Consider the following 14,473-nt stretch of genomic DNA (forward strand, 5'->3'; position numbering starts at 1 on the left):
ATAAAACACAAGCAGATGTATGCACATACAGCATGAATTATGCCATTAGTGTGAAGACTTATATTCTGGGGTACGTAGCCATGGTCCAGATGCATTTCCAGAATGGTGGCATTTAAATTCACATTTCACACCAATTGAATAATTATCCAACCATGTCATTAAAATTCAAAATAAAGAAATGTATGTAGCTAGCCAAGCCCTAGGGTGAATCAAAAGTAGCATCATCATGTTATTCCCTCTGCCTTGCAAGAGCATTGACAGACATGTTGGCCTTTGCCATGTTGGTGAGGTTATTGCAGTCATTCTGTCCAAAAACCTTTCTGAATAATAATTTCAGGTGAGGCTTGCAGTGGGGAGTCTACACTATGCACCTAGTCCACCATTCAAGAAGAACATTGACTCTACGCTGTGCTGCTCGACCAGGAGCCCTTTCAAAGAAGTCTATGATGATCTGCCAGAATTGTTCATAATCAAAGTCACCATCAACAGAGCACCACAATGTGATAGACGAAAGCGCAAATTGAACCTGTCATGTGGTCGTCATCTATCATCAGACTGGCAGAACCATAATACTTACTTGACAAGCAATGTATGTGATCGAGTGCAGAGTAACTTTTCTCATCTTGATGATCTGCACAACATGCTTCTTGACTTTGACTCCAAAGGCAGACCTCTTGGCATGTCTATTATTCTGGATGACATCTATACCATCACCATCCCCTTCAACATCCTTTGCTGAGGAAGGTGATGTAAACATGGCTTTGTACACCTGAAAGAACCAGTAAGATCATGATGGTTGAGCTACTCAAGTGCGACAGACCTGAAGAAGAACTTTGCCTTTGAAAAGACCTTCCTCTAGGTCATCCAGATTGGTAGTGTACTTATTATACAAGAAAGCCAGAAAAGAGAGTTCAGTCACAATATGGCCCTCCAAGCGATCCCGAATCCCAGCCCTTATGCTAGTGCATAGTGAGTGTTTGTTCTTAAAAATCAAAGTGCACAACTTATATGGGGTTGCTCCAATCAAGCTCGGCTGGGCATAGTAGCTTGCTGCATGCATCATTGGTGAATCCATGGGAATGCTTATCGTCAGTGTTGATCGGGGGGTTGGGCTTGAATTCGCGATTGACCCATTTGGCAACAAGGGCCTTGAGCTTCAAGGTATCATCCCCTTGAGCACTATCAGCCCCCTGCCAGAGCCCCTTCAGTGACAAACTCCATATTATACGGGTCAGTGGACTATGGGCCGATGTTATGTATATCCTCGATGTTGACAGGTGGGCCCATCTATGCCGATGTTATAAATATCCTCAATGATGGCAGATGGGCCAGAAGAAATATTATTACCAATGGAGATGGGTGGGCCCATCTGGGCAATATGTAGAGTAGGATAGACATATATTATAGACAGCTGGGCTGAAGAGAGATGTATGGTAGATATTATTATATAGACGGGTGGGCCGATGGGGCGGGGAAATATGTATTATATATATGGGTGGGCTGACGGAGGGGGATGTCATATAAATGGGTGGGCTGAGGTGGGGGTATATTAGATAGACAGGTGGGCCGACATAGGGTATATTAAATAGATGGGTGGGCCAACAGAGGGGGATGTCATATAAATGGGTGGGCCCAGATACATATCATTTAGATGTATGAGCTGAGGTATTGGTATACTATATGGACATATGAGCAATGCTGTTGCACTAGTTTTTATCTGAGTCATCAATGACATTCAGACTCAGATCCTGTCAATGTTGATCAAAGTCAACACAGTGAGTACTGAAACCCAAACATTGAACCCCAAACATCAAAACCCAAAACCCAAAACTTCAAAACACCAACATCAAAACTCAAAACTCAAACATTTTGATGACTGTTGAGTTTCCAGTCTTGAATCACTGAGTCCCGAATACCAAATGCCAACACCCAAAGTTGTGTCGGTACTTGGACTTCAGGACTTGGTGATTTGATACTCAAAAGTCATACCAATATCTGAATTTTGAGTTTCAAGTTTTGAGTTTTGAGACTCAAATCACCAAGTCCTGAACATTGAAACCCAACACCCAAAACTTGAAAGTTGTACCAATATCTGAATTTTGAGTTTCAAGTTTCAAGACTCAAATCACCGGGTCCCAAAACCTGAAACCTGAACATCAAAACCCGACACCCAAAACTGGAAAGTCATACCAATATCTGAATTTCGAGTGTTGAATTTTGAGACTCGAATCACCAAGTCCTGAAACCCAACACCTGAAACTTGAAAGTTGTAAAAATGTATGTTCGAGTTTCAAGTTTGAAAATTGAGACTTGAAACTCATACATTTTTACAACTGTTGAGTTTCAGGTGTCAGGTGTCAGGTTTCAGGACTTGGTGATTCGAGTCTTGAAACTCAAAACTCAAAACTCAAAGTTCAGATATTGGTACGACTTTCAAGTTTTGGGACTCGGTGATTCAAGTCTCAAAACTCAAAATTCAGATATTGGTACCACCTTCAAGTTTCAGGTGTCGGGTTTCAATGTTCAGGACTCAGGACTCGAAACCCAACAGTCGTCACAATGTATGAGTTTCAAGTTTTGAGTCTCGAATCACTGAGTCCCAAGTCCCAAAACCTGAACATCAAACCCCTTATATCAAACCCCAAAACCCAAAACTCAAAACTCATCAAAATGTATGAGTTTTGAGTTTACAAATTGACACTCAAACCTCAAAACTCATACATTTTGACGAGTTTCGAGTTTTGGGGTTTGATATAAGGGGTTCAATGTTTGGGTTTTGGGACTTGGGACTCAGTGATTTGAGACTCAAAACTTGAAACTCATACATTGTGATGACTGTTGGGTTTTGAGTTTTGATGTTTGTTTCTAACTTTCAGGTTTTGGTACTCAGTTCTTGAGACTTGGTGATTGAATACATGGACTGGCAGAGGTAACATTCATTGAAAAACTTGTATATATGTCTATTACTATGCAATTATGTAGCCATGTCAACCTCCTCAGAAGACACTTCAACCTTCACCTTAACATCCATGTCATTGGAAGAATCATATTCTGGGACCAGCTTGCCCGGATCACCTGGGTCCACATTTTCGCTGGACATATCTGGAACCTCTGGTTGAACAACCCGGTGTGAAAGAGAAATAGCGACTAGGCTTGCTAGAAACTAGCACTACTTATCCAAATAGGTGTGAGTGTAGTATTTGACCCAAGAGGACTGCTAATGAAGCAACTCCCTACTAATATGCAAGGGGAGTGATAGCGCGAAGGACTAATAACCTATAGCAACCTAAGACCAAAAAGAAAAAAAAACGATGAATAGCACTATAGTGATCAGCAACTAGCGACTAGCGGGTTTCGACAAGAGAAATGTGCATATAAGTGAGGGGCACTATGCAAGTTGTTTTATGCGATAGCGCTATGCGATGCCCAACTAGCGACAGCAAGAAGAAATCAAGGGGAGCAAAAATGAGGAGTAAGGTAAGACAGTGCAAGTGGAATGCCTGATAGTGACCCTGATGCTGTGAAAGTCAAACTTTCTAAGAGGGAACTTTAGTGACGCGCACTTAAAACAAGTCAAGTGACATGTGATCAAAGAGTTTGGCAAGAGCGGAATCGATTGCACTAAAACTAGGATATAGCAACTAAAGTGATGCCTACACCAGTAAAGGTCCAGAGAAGGGAAGTACTGTACTGTATGTAGGACGGGTCATTTTATCATACTGCATAGGGGTTCGGGATTGCGTAGGTGAGTATAGTAGCAACACTGGCGAGGGCATGATGTAGCGACAGGTAATAAAACATGCAGTGCTGCGGGACACAAGGACACATGTAATAAGACCTGTGACTGATGAGTAGTGACATTTAAGGAAAAATAACGCACCAGCAGAGGTAGGTGGACATAGGCAGGACATGGGAGGACGGAATACCTAGGTGTCGGACCGAGTAGCACACTATGGGAGAAAAGTGGTTCCAAAGTGGATAGCTTGGGAGCTGAATAGTGCTGGTGACTAGCGCCTTACTCTTTTCCTCTGGACAAGGCAAAATATGCCTATGACACTCATATGCGCCTAGCACTGGTATGATTGTCACACTGGTTGTACTCAAACAGGAGGCCCTCAATGGCAGAGGCATCCTCAGATTTCAGGGGTGTGGTTGTCATCTCTCCAATTGAGAGATCAATGAGAGGAGGGAGTGCAGATGCAGATGGTGACATGGATGGGGGGACAGATTGATCAAGCAACAAGGATGTTACATTGGCTGGAGGTTCAGGAAGTGGGAATGCAGGGTGCCGGTCAACAATTTCGCGCCTAAGGCCTTCATGGAGGCATTGCAGGGTATCAATCTTACCATCCTGCTCTGCCACACAAGCCTTGAGAATAGTGATTCGAGCTTGTTAAGAACCATGCTCAAAGGAGAGAGAGACTGACTCAGAGGGGCTTGGCCTCAGCTCGTACACTGTGCCCCTTACCTGAGTATGTGCACTTCATTTCAGAGGAAGTCCGATGATGGTCCAACAAAGTCTGGAGGACTTCCAGAGGCTGGCTACTCTGGTGGAGAGTGTGGGAGGACTTCCGGAGGAGCATGTGAAACGTCCAGAGGAGCATGGGAGAGTTCCGGAGGGATGCAGGAAATGCTCAGGAAAGTTCCCACTGCAAGGTAATACTTCTACAGGAAAACAGGATGGAAGGATAGGAGGTCCAGAGGACAGGAGGACAGGATGTCTGGAGGTCTGGAGTATGGAGGACAGGAGGTCCGGAGGTATGGAGGGCAGAATGCCCAGAGGTATGGAGGGCAGAATGTCCGAAGGACAGGATACCCAGAGGTATGAGGGACAGGACATCCAGAGGTACAGAGGACAGGAGGTCCGGAGGTCCAGAAGGAATAGGGGCTACATCAGACAAAGTCCGATGTAGAAGCAAACAGAGGTAGACTACCCTAAGGTAGAGTCGGAGGGACAGGAAGTGGACCTAAGTCTGGAAAGAGGGTAAGTGCCAGAAAGGCAAGACTCCAGCCTAGGGAAGCAATCCCTAGACTTGGGACAGAGACATAGGGGACAAATCCGAAGGTCCGGAATTCCGGCCTAGGGAATCCTTCCCCAGGCCTTATGGAAAAGGACGAGACTCAGATGGACTGAAGTCCAGAAGATGATTGGCAAGTAGAACAGGATCTAAGATGATATTCAGACTGAGGACTCTACTGTAGTTGTACAGGGGTTATATACTAGAGGCTATCTGAGAGGATCAGTAAGCAAAGGAGTAAGGCTATGTATGAGCATGCGGAAACACATTAGTAAGTAAGACGGAACATAAGTAAATGAACTCGGAGATGAAACTAGTACAAGGATCAATCAGCAAGACAGAAACAGAGATAACCGAGAACCAGAAAGGTGGAGATGCCTAAATGGGGATAGGCACAGGATCTCAGACGGAGGGCAGGAATAGGTCCAGAGATCTGGGGATCTGGAAGGCAGGGCAGAAACAGGACTGAGATATGTGAGGTGGTGGATGTAGTCCAGAATCTGAGAGGAGGTAAAGTCCGGATGTCTTGCTGGATGGAATGTGCGTAGGGTGGACAGGATAGGGGATCCAGGAATGAGTTGGATATGGGGTCCGGAAACAGGTCCGGAAAGCGTGGGAATATGATGGGATCTATGTCTGGTATATGGGATATGACAGAGCTGCACCATCCCAAATCGCAATTGCCATGGCATGGAGATCTGGCATGGGCACATTGAGTGCTGCAGCAGGGACTGCCAAACTTGAAGACAGAAGTGCTACAAGGGAAAATTAAGGTCAGATGGTGATGAAACAAAACTTGGGTGACTTACAAGCTGGTGCAGGTGCAGGTGCCTTGATGGCAGTGATGGTCTTGCTGCGACCACATGCCTGGGTCTTGGGGGTTGTCACAGCTGTGACACCCGGAGTTCCAGACTTGCCACAAGACTGATTGTGAGTCCAGGCCTTGGATTGGGAGGCAGGGGGAGCTTTGGAGGGAGCCTTGGAGGGTGTCCTGGACCTTGTGTTCTGGGTGGTAGAGGAACCACAAACATGTTTTGGCAGGGTACCCATAGTTGCTGGGATGCACTTGACCTTCTTTGTTGTGCAGCAGACACACATCATACACGGATTCCCGGTCCTCTTGTCCAACTGAGTTGCACAGGGCCACTTTAGCTTGGTGCAAACCTGGCATGGGTTGTTCTGTGGGTTGTGTTAGTGAATGGATGCTTGTCAAATAAATCAAAGTACTCACTGGTCCAGGAATGAGAATATCACCTCCATCAATGACTGGGGGGGCCTCCACTGGGCTTTCGGGAGTCAGCTGGGAGGGCTCGATGACTGCCAGGTGACTGCCAGCAATCACCTGGTACATTGTGAGCATACACCTGAGTCCTGGACACATAAATGTGACTTACTGTAGCAGGGCCAAAGGGCTTTTTGGTTGGAACCCAGGGTGATCTAGGTGAATTGGAGAGCCAGGGAAGGACAACGTCTGGCACTCCACCTGGAAATGGCTACAAGAAAATGTGAGCCAAGTCAAAGATGAACCAGACGACATACCTGAATACCCACATCTTCCTTATCTTCCGAGTCCACTAGGGGCTTGGACATCACCCAGTGAGAGGACTTCGCATGCTTCAAGTCTTCATTGCAGACTTTGGTAGTTAGGAGGAGAGTCCCAAAACCATGGGAGACTTCCTCTTCTGGCTCCCTTCTGCCTTGGGCTCCAGGTTAGCATCAACAGCCTTACCTTTCCCCTTGTCCTGGAACTTGGTGGTGGTGCCAGTGGAGGGACCAGTGACATTGCCAGCACAGATGGGTGGGGAGGGAAGGCCCACTGGAATTGGACCTGTGGAGGGAGGAGCAGCAACTGGGAGATCAAAGGTATGGTCACCTAAGGCCTCCCAGGCAAGGAGCTTGGTGCACCAGATGTGTGTCAAGAGACAGGGATCATCATACCTGTCATATCCCACAATCCAGACCCATGTTCCATCATATGCCCACGCCTTCTGAGCCTACATCCAGACCCCACTTCATATCCAGCTCATTCCCAGATCCCCTTCCACTGTGCTCCACACCTCAGCAGGATCGACTACGCTCTGGATTTACCCCTGAGCTCCGGACCATCGGATCTCCACTGCTAGCCTGATCCATACCCCCCTGTCCCATCCATCCTATGCACACTCCATCTAGCAAGACATCCAGACTTCACCTCATCTCGGATTCTGGACTATATCCACCTTCTTGTATTCCGGTCCTGTATCCACCTTGTCTTCCGGATCCCCAGATCTCCGGACCTCTGGATATTAATGCTGGACCTATTCCCACCCTCTGTCCGAGATCCTGCACCTATCTCCATTTAGGCATCTCTACCTTTCCAGCTTTCGGTTACCTCTTCTTCCATCTTGCTTATTGGTCCTTGTACGAGTCTTCATCTCCGAGTTCATTTACTTATGTTCCGTCTTACTTACTAATGTGTTTCCACATGCTCGTACATAGCCCTGCTCCTTTGCTTATTGATCCCCTCAGATATTCTCCAGTATATAACCCCTGTAGATACTCCTGTAGTTCCTCAGTTTGAATATCAACTTAGACTTGCTCAATCCTCTCTCAGACTTTGGTCCAGCTAAGTCTGTCCTACCCATCAGGCCTAGGGATTGATTCCCTAGGCTGGAGCTCCACCTTTCCGGCACTTTCCCTCATTCCAGACCTTGGTCCACTTCCTGTCTCTCCGACTCTACCTTCAGGTAGTCTACCTCTGTTTGCTTCTACATCAGACTTCGTCCAATGTAGCCCCTATTCCTTCCGGACCTCCGGACCTCCTGTCTCTCGTACCTCTGGGCATCCTGTCCTTTGGACGTTCCGCCCTCTGTACCTTCAGACGTTCTGCCCTCCTAACCCTCAGACATCCTGTCCTTCTGTCCTCCATCATCCTGCCCTCCTGTCCTCCTGTCCTCCAGACCCTCAAACCTCCTATCCTTCCATCCTGTTTCCTGTAGAAGTATTACCTTGCAGTGGGAACTCTCCTGAGCACTTCCTGCATTCCTCCAGAACTCTCCCACGCTCCTCCAGATGTTTCCTGCGCTCCTCCAGAAGTCCTCTAGTGCTCTCTAGCAGAGTAGCCAGCCTCCGGAAGTCCTCCGGACTTCGTCGGACCATCATCGGACCTCATCTGAAATGAAGGGCACATACTCGGGTAAGGGGCACAGCGTATGAGCTGAGGCCAAGCCCCTCTGAGTCAGTCTCTCTCCCCCTTGAGCAACATGGTTCTTAACAATACCTGATGTTGTGCCAGTTGGGCCAGACCTGGGGAGTCATGCCCTGGACATGCAATAGCTCCTTGGAGCATGAAAGCATGATGCTGGGCAGGGGTCCAGACCCATAATCCTTGATCACTTGAGCCTGCCTGGATGTTAGAGAGAGAAAAAGAAAAAAAAGAAAGCTACATACCACAAGTGAACTGACCTGTGTTGTCAGAGAAAAGTGGCCATTACCCAGGGGAATCTGCCAGGCGCCACTGATGATGGCCATGATCTGGGCAGTGGATGCCTTGAGACTGGTCAAAGAGTTGTCAACTGGAGTGGACATGATGATTGAGTTGAGAGATTTAAAGATCTTGAAATCAGGTTGAAATCTGTTATCGCAAGGATGAAGTTTCAAAAGAAACAACACATTTGATGGATGATTGATAAAATTGTTGATTGTTTGTCTTTGTTTGGTCCTGGTTCAACTTCCAGCAATCACCGGTTTTGTGTTGAACTTCGAAGTTTTTTCAATTATCAGTCAACAAATCAGTGAGTTCCCCACACAACATGAGTCCACAGTCAGCCATTCAATTCAATGACCCTCTGGTGACCAACTACAATTCAATGGATGTGGATGAGTCCACTGTGTCCTGGGCATCACTAGGTGTGTTGTATTTTTATCATGCCTTATCTATTTAACGGGTATCCCTTAGATGATCTATACCTAGGGCCAGATGATGACATAGAATATGATTCTCTGTCATCCAGATCACCGGATGTCTTGGCTGCAATACCCAGTGAGTTTATCCATTCATTAGGATTGAGGATCACCATGCATGCTCACTAAACCCTTGCAGATCAATCACCTCTGGCTCAAGCTGATCATCCAGGTTTCCTCATTGATCCAGACTTGTACCTTGGGCCTGAGGATGATATTATTGATGTGGATGAGTTGCTGGATTCTGCTGATCCTAAGATTGATGTTCTGGCCGCATCAGAAGCATCTATGTCATGTGAGTCCATTCATTCCAGAGGATTATAGATACTTATTGTATCTCCCAAGTGGATGACACCTCTAACAAATTTCATTCAGAGCAGCTGGAGCTCACTAACAAAGATTTATGTTCGATGGCCTGGAAGTTCTGACCATTTGGGTCATATGAACACACTGGGTGTGAGTATCTGACAAAGCAGATCATTTATCTTTGTGCTAATTTTTCTGCAAGTGCAATCTGTTCAAGATTGACTTGGTGATTACAAACACCATAATGGGGATCTTTGTTAAGAACCATGTTGCTCAAAGGAGAGAGAGACTGACTCAGAGGGGCTTGGCCTCAGCTCATACGCTGTGCCCCTTACCCAAGTATGTGCCCTTCATTTTATGTGGTCTGATGATGGTCTGATGAAGTCCAGAGGACTTCTGAAGGCTGGCTATTCTGGTGGAGTGCTAGAGGACTTCTGGAGGAGCGTGGGAAACATTCAGAGGAGCATGGGAGAGTTCCAGAGGAATGCAGGAAGTGCTCAGGAGAGTTCCCACTGCAAGGTAATACTTCTACAGGAAACAGGATGGAAGGATAGGAGGTCCAAAGGTCTGGAGGACAGGAGGACAGAAGGACAGGATGTCCAGAGGTATGAAGGACAGGAGGATAGGATGTCCAAAGGTATGGAAGGAATAGGGGCTACATTGGACTTCATCCGATGTAGAAACAAACAGAGGTAGACTACCCTAAGGTAGAGTCGGAGGGACAGGGATTGGACCTAAGTCTGGAAAGAGGGTAAGTGCCAGAAAGGCAAAGCTCTGGCCTAGGGAATCAATCCCTAGGCCTGATGGATAGGACAGACTTAGGTGGACCAAAGTCCAAGAGAGGATTGGGCAAGTAGAACAAGATCTAAGATGATATTCAAACTGAGGAAACTACAGGAGTATCTACAGGGGTTATATACTGGAGACTATCTGAGGGGATCAGTAAGCAAAGGAGCAAAGCTATGTACAAGCATGTGGAAACACATTAGTAAGTAAGACGGAACATAACTAAATGAACTTGGAGATGAAGACTCATACAAGGATCAATAAGCAAGATGGAAGAAGAGGTAACTGAACACTGGAAAGGCAGAGATGTCTAAATGGGGATAGGCACAGAATGTCAGACAGAGGGCAGGAATACATCTGGAGATAGTTATGATTGATATCTGGAGGTCCAGAGATCTGAGGATCTGGAAGGTGAGGTGGATACAGGACTGGGATACAAAGAGGTGGATATAGTCCTGAATCTGAGATGAGGTGAAGTCTGGATGTCTTGCTGGATGGAGTGTGCATAGGGTGGACAGGATAGGGTGGTATGGATCAGGCTAGCAGTGAGGATCCAGAGCGGAGTTGATCCTACTGAGGTGTGGAGCACACAGTGGAAGGGGATCTGGCAATGAGTTGGATATGGGGTCCAGATGTAGGCTCGGAAGGCGTGGGAATATTATGGAATGTGAGTCCAGATTGTGGGATATGACAATCTTCCTGATCCTTCCATTCCACTGCTACTCAAGGCTGAGTGACCCTTCCAGATGGCTTGGGCAGAAACTTCCAACAAACTCAGAAGAGCTGATGTGGACCTTCAGAGGTTGCAAAGAGCCCAATGGATGAGCATTGAAATGCTCAAGGTAGTAGATTCACTGATCAATTGGTTTGAAGATCAGATTCAAATGTAAAGTACTGAATGATTGATAGTAGTCAAATCACATGTAAACAACTGAATTTTTATTAACATACCCACATCGTGTAAACAACCAAATTTGCAATGCATTCCTCTTCCATTTCCAATTGAGTTCCAGAGGCTCAGGAGTTCCCAGGTGTTGAACATGGAAGTTTAAGTCTTGCTTTGGCTCACCGAGTCCCAAGTGTTGAACACCAAAGTTCAATTCTCACTGTACAGAGGATCACCAAGTCCCGAGTTTGATTCAAAGATCGAACTCAGGACTCGGCTATCCTCCATAAAGTGAGAATTGAACTTCAGTGTTTGATACTTGGGACTCGGTGAGCCAAAGCAAGACTTAACCTTCCGTGTTCGACACCTGGGAACTCCTGAGCCATGAAGATTGAATAACATTGACATGTACATAAAGGCAGGCAGTGTAGTATCAGTCCATTACTTCTTTCCCCTTGCTCTTGTCACTTGAGGGGTATTGTCTGATGGCTATTGAGTTGATTTACTCTGGGTTGTCCTCACCAATGGCTCAATCACCGGTTTTTTTCCCCACATGTTTTTTGGCACCGGAGACATGTGCCCTCCTTCCATTCCAACATCTTCCTCAACATTGCCAGTGACTCTGTCAGTCATCCTAGCCAGGAGGTTGCCCATTCATGATGTCAGCAGTGCACCAGTTTTTGCCAGCTTGACCAGGTGAGGCTTTGGAATTGCACGTGGGACTGCTGTCCCTTCATGTGCTGTCAAAGGACCTGGCTCTCTTCTGGGTCTCTTTTGCGGGGATTTACCATTAGCCACATCATCATCAGCATCATCCTCCATGTGATGAGAGTCACTCTCAGGATTACTCCTGGGATCGCTCTTGGTGTCGGTTGATGAATTCCAAGGCCTTCAGATCATCTGCTTTCTGACTTTACGAGTCCGATGAGAAGGCAAATTCCCAGACACAACCAATGCTACCATGTATCCATCTTTGTTCTTCCATTGTTAAGAACCATGCTCAAGGGAGAGAGAGACTGACTCAGAGGGGCTTGGCCTCAGCTCGTACACTGTGCCCCTTACCTGAGTATGTGCCCTTCATTTCAGAGGAAGACCAATGATGGTCCAACGAAGTCCAGAGGACTTCCGGAGGTCTGGAGGACAGGAGGACAGAAGGGCAGGATAGGAGGTCCAGAGGACAGGAGGACAGGATGTCCAGAGGTCCAGAGTATGGAGGACAGGAGGACTGAAGGTCCAGAGGACAAGATGTCTGGAGGTGCACAGGACAGGACATGGAGGTATGGAGGACAGGATATCCAAGGGTCAGGAGGATGGAATGTCTGAAGGACAGGATGCCCAGAGGTATGAGGGACAGGAGGTCTGGAGGTACAGAAGACAGGAGGTCCGGAGGTCCGGAAGGAATAGGGGCTACATTGGACGAAGTCCAATGTAGAAGCAAACAGAGGTAGACTACCCTTAGGTAGAGTCGGAGAGACAGGAAGTGGATCAAAGTCCAGAGAGAGGGTAAGTGCCAGAAAGGCAAGACTCAAGCCTAGGGGAGCAATCCCTAGACTTGGGACCGAGACATAGGAGACAAATCTGAAGGTCTGGAATTCTGGCCTAGGGAATCCATCCCTAGGCCTTATGGAAAAGGACAAGACTCAGGCAGACTGAAGTCTGGAAGATGATTGGGCAGATCTAAGGTGGTGAGGACAGATCTAAGATGATATTCAGACTGAGGACTCTACAGGAGTTGTACAGGGGTTATATACTAGAGGATATCCAAGAGGATCAGTAAGCAACAGAGTGAGGCTATGTACAAGCATGTGGAAACACATTGGTAAGTAAGATGGAACATAAGTAAATGAACTTGGAGATGAAACTAGTACAAGGATCAATCAGCAAGACGGAAACAGAGATAACTGAGAACTGGAAAGGTGGAGATGCCTAAATGGGGATAGGTGCAGGATCTTGGACAGAGGGTGGGAATAGGTCTGGAGATCTGGGGATCCAGAAGGCAGGGTGGAAACAGGACTGAGATATGTGAGGTGGTGGATGTAGTCCAGAATCTGAGAGGAGCTAAAGTCCGGATGTCTTGCTGGATGGAATGTGCATAAGGTGGACAGGATAGGGGAGTATGGATCAGGCTAGTAGTAAAGATCCGGAGGTCTGGAGCTCAGGGGTAATTCCATAGCAGAGCTAATCCTGCTGAGGTGTAGAGCACATGGTGGAAGAGGATCTGGGAATGAGTTGGATATAGGGTCCAGAAATAGGTCCGGACAGCGTGGGAATATGATGGGATCCATGTCTGGTATATGGGATATGACATCCATGCTTTGAACAGGAATATTGGTCCTTCACCTTTCTCCTGCTGAGCATGCCAGAAATTGAGTAAGGCCATGGTGTCCCAATTTTGCAACTTGGAAGGCTCCTTCAAGTCCACATCCACCAGAACATACTTCCTTGCCACAAAGTCATCCTGACTTTGTATGATGGCGCTCCATGGCACAACTGCCTTGTCACTCCCAGAACAGATCCCTGTGTCCATGCATTCAACAAATTCTTGGTTGTTGCGATGATAGACTCACAATAGTGCAATGTAAGAAATGCCCTCACTATGGCCTTCTTCTCCTCAAGTTTCATTTCAGTGATGTCTGGAAGCAATGGCATCCCATCTCCATCAGTTTCCAGTTTGAAAGCAGGCTTTCTGATTCTTTTTCAACCTCCCTTCATCTGTCATCCTCCATCCTGTGCCCCGGCACCTATTATCACAACAATCAACAAATTCCTTCTAGTAGCCAGAGTTCAAACACTCACTGAACTGTTCCTGCACATACTCCTGCCAAACCAGCTCAATGTCCTCCCAGTCCTTTGTCTTCATGAAGCTGTCCCCATCTCCTAATGCCTCATTATCATTGTGCCTGCATGACATCTATTGAGATCAAAGATCTGCAATGACCGACACAATTCACTTACATCCTGAACAGCACCTCTCCCTGTTCATTCTTCCAAGCCAACATCACAAACACTCTCATCCTGCATTGCCTCCACATCTCCTTCGAAAAGTACTCCATATATGCAGGTCCTTTCTTACAAGCGACTTGTGCCTGTATCTTGGGAGGAGGAAAGTTGTTGGACCATTCTTCAGCTGTTTCCTTTGCCTTCTCCAACTCATCATTGGACAATTCAGCCATGACTCTCTTCACAGCCACCTGATAATGCTTGAACATACTGGGACCTCCTGGCTTTGCCCTGGACTCATCCTCAATCCTCTTTAGCACCTCTTCCTAATTCTGCTGGTAGATCACCATCCTAGGCATCCATTTCCTCCCATACTTTATCATGTCCTTCCTTTCCTTCTTTTTCCTGTTGTTGAACAACCAAGTCTTGTATATCTGAGCATTGATGGAAGAATAAGATATTAAAATTTTAGTTTTTCAACACAGTGAGGATGAATCACCTGCTTCCTCTTCTTCCATTGTGCTTGGTTGACCTTAGGAGCAAATAACCTGGCAGCCCTAACTATGGCAGTGAAAATTGCTTGCTTCTCTTTCCT

General features: G+C 46.6%; 4 protein-coding genes across 4 annotated transcripts; 1 reads left to right on the top strand and 3 right to left on the bottom strand.

Annotated features, from left to right (window-relative positions):
- Positions 1 to 229: 229 nt before the first annotated feature.
- BJ212DRAFT_1479143 (uncharacterized protein) lies at positions 230 to 1,075 on the bottom strand (the record flags this gene model as incomplete). Its single annotated transcript, XM_041339819.1, has 4 exons — positions 230 to 320; positions 372 to 526; positions 578 to 769; positions 821 to 1,075. 4 exons carry the CDS (start codon positions 1,073 to 1,075, stop codon positions 230 to 232), a joined length of 693 nt encoding a protein of 230 aa, XP_041194691.1.
- A 2,982-nt stretch (positions 1,076 to 4,057) lies between these two features.
- BJ212DRAFT_1479144 (uncharacterized protein) lies at positions 4,058 to 4,604 on the bottom strand (the record flags this gene model as incomplete). The annotated part of the gene is made up of 2 exons (XM_041339820.1): positions 4,058 to 4,356; positions 4,469 to 4,604. 2 exons carry the CDS (start codon positions 4,602 to 4,604, stop codon positions 4,058 to 4,060), a joined length of 435 nt encoding a protein of 144 aa, XP_041194692.1.
- Positions 4,605 to 8,809: 4,205 nt separating this feature from the next.
- BJ212DRAFT_1586700 (uncharacterized protein) lies at positions 8,810 to 10,156 on the top strand (the record flags this gene model as incomplete). The annotated part of the gene is made up of 5 exons (XM_041342391.1): positions 8,810 to 8,906; positions 8,956 to 9,039; positions 9,100 to 9,255; positions 9,607 to 9,903; positions 9,957 to 10,156. The coding sequence occupies 5 exons, from the start codon at positions 8,810 to 8,812 to the stop codon at positions 10,019 to 10,021; spliced, it is 699 nt and encodes a 232-aa protein (XP_041194693.1). The 3' UTR covers positions 10,022 to 10,156.
- A 2,937-nt stretch (positions 10,157 to 13,093) lies between these two features.
- Positions 13,094 to 14,111, bottom strand: BJ212DRAFT_1479147 (uncharacterized protein; the record flags this gene model as incomplete). The annotated part of the gene is made up of 4 exons (XM_041339821.1): positions 13,094 to 13,455; positions 13,506 to 13,624; positions 13,755 to 13,838; positions 13,894 to 14,111. The coding sequence occupies 4 exons, from the start codon at positions 14,109 to 14,111 to the stop codon at positions 13,094 to 13,096; spliced, it is 783 nt and encodes a 260-aa protein (XP_041194694.1).
- Positions 14,112 to 14,473: the final 362 nt, after the last annotated feature.

This window comes from Suillus subaureus (genome assembly GCF_016647635.1).
Source record: "Suillus subaureus strain MN1 chromosome Unknown BJ212scaffold_10, whole genome shotgun sequence".
NCBI lineage: Eukaryota > Fungi > Basidiomycota > Agaricomycetes > Boletales > Suillaceae > Suillus > Suillus subaureus.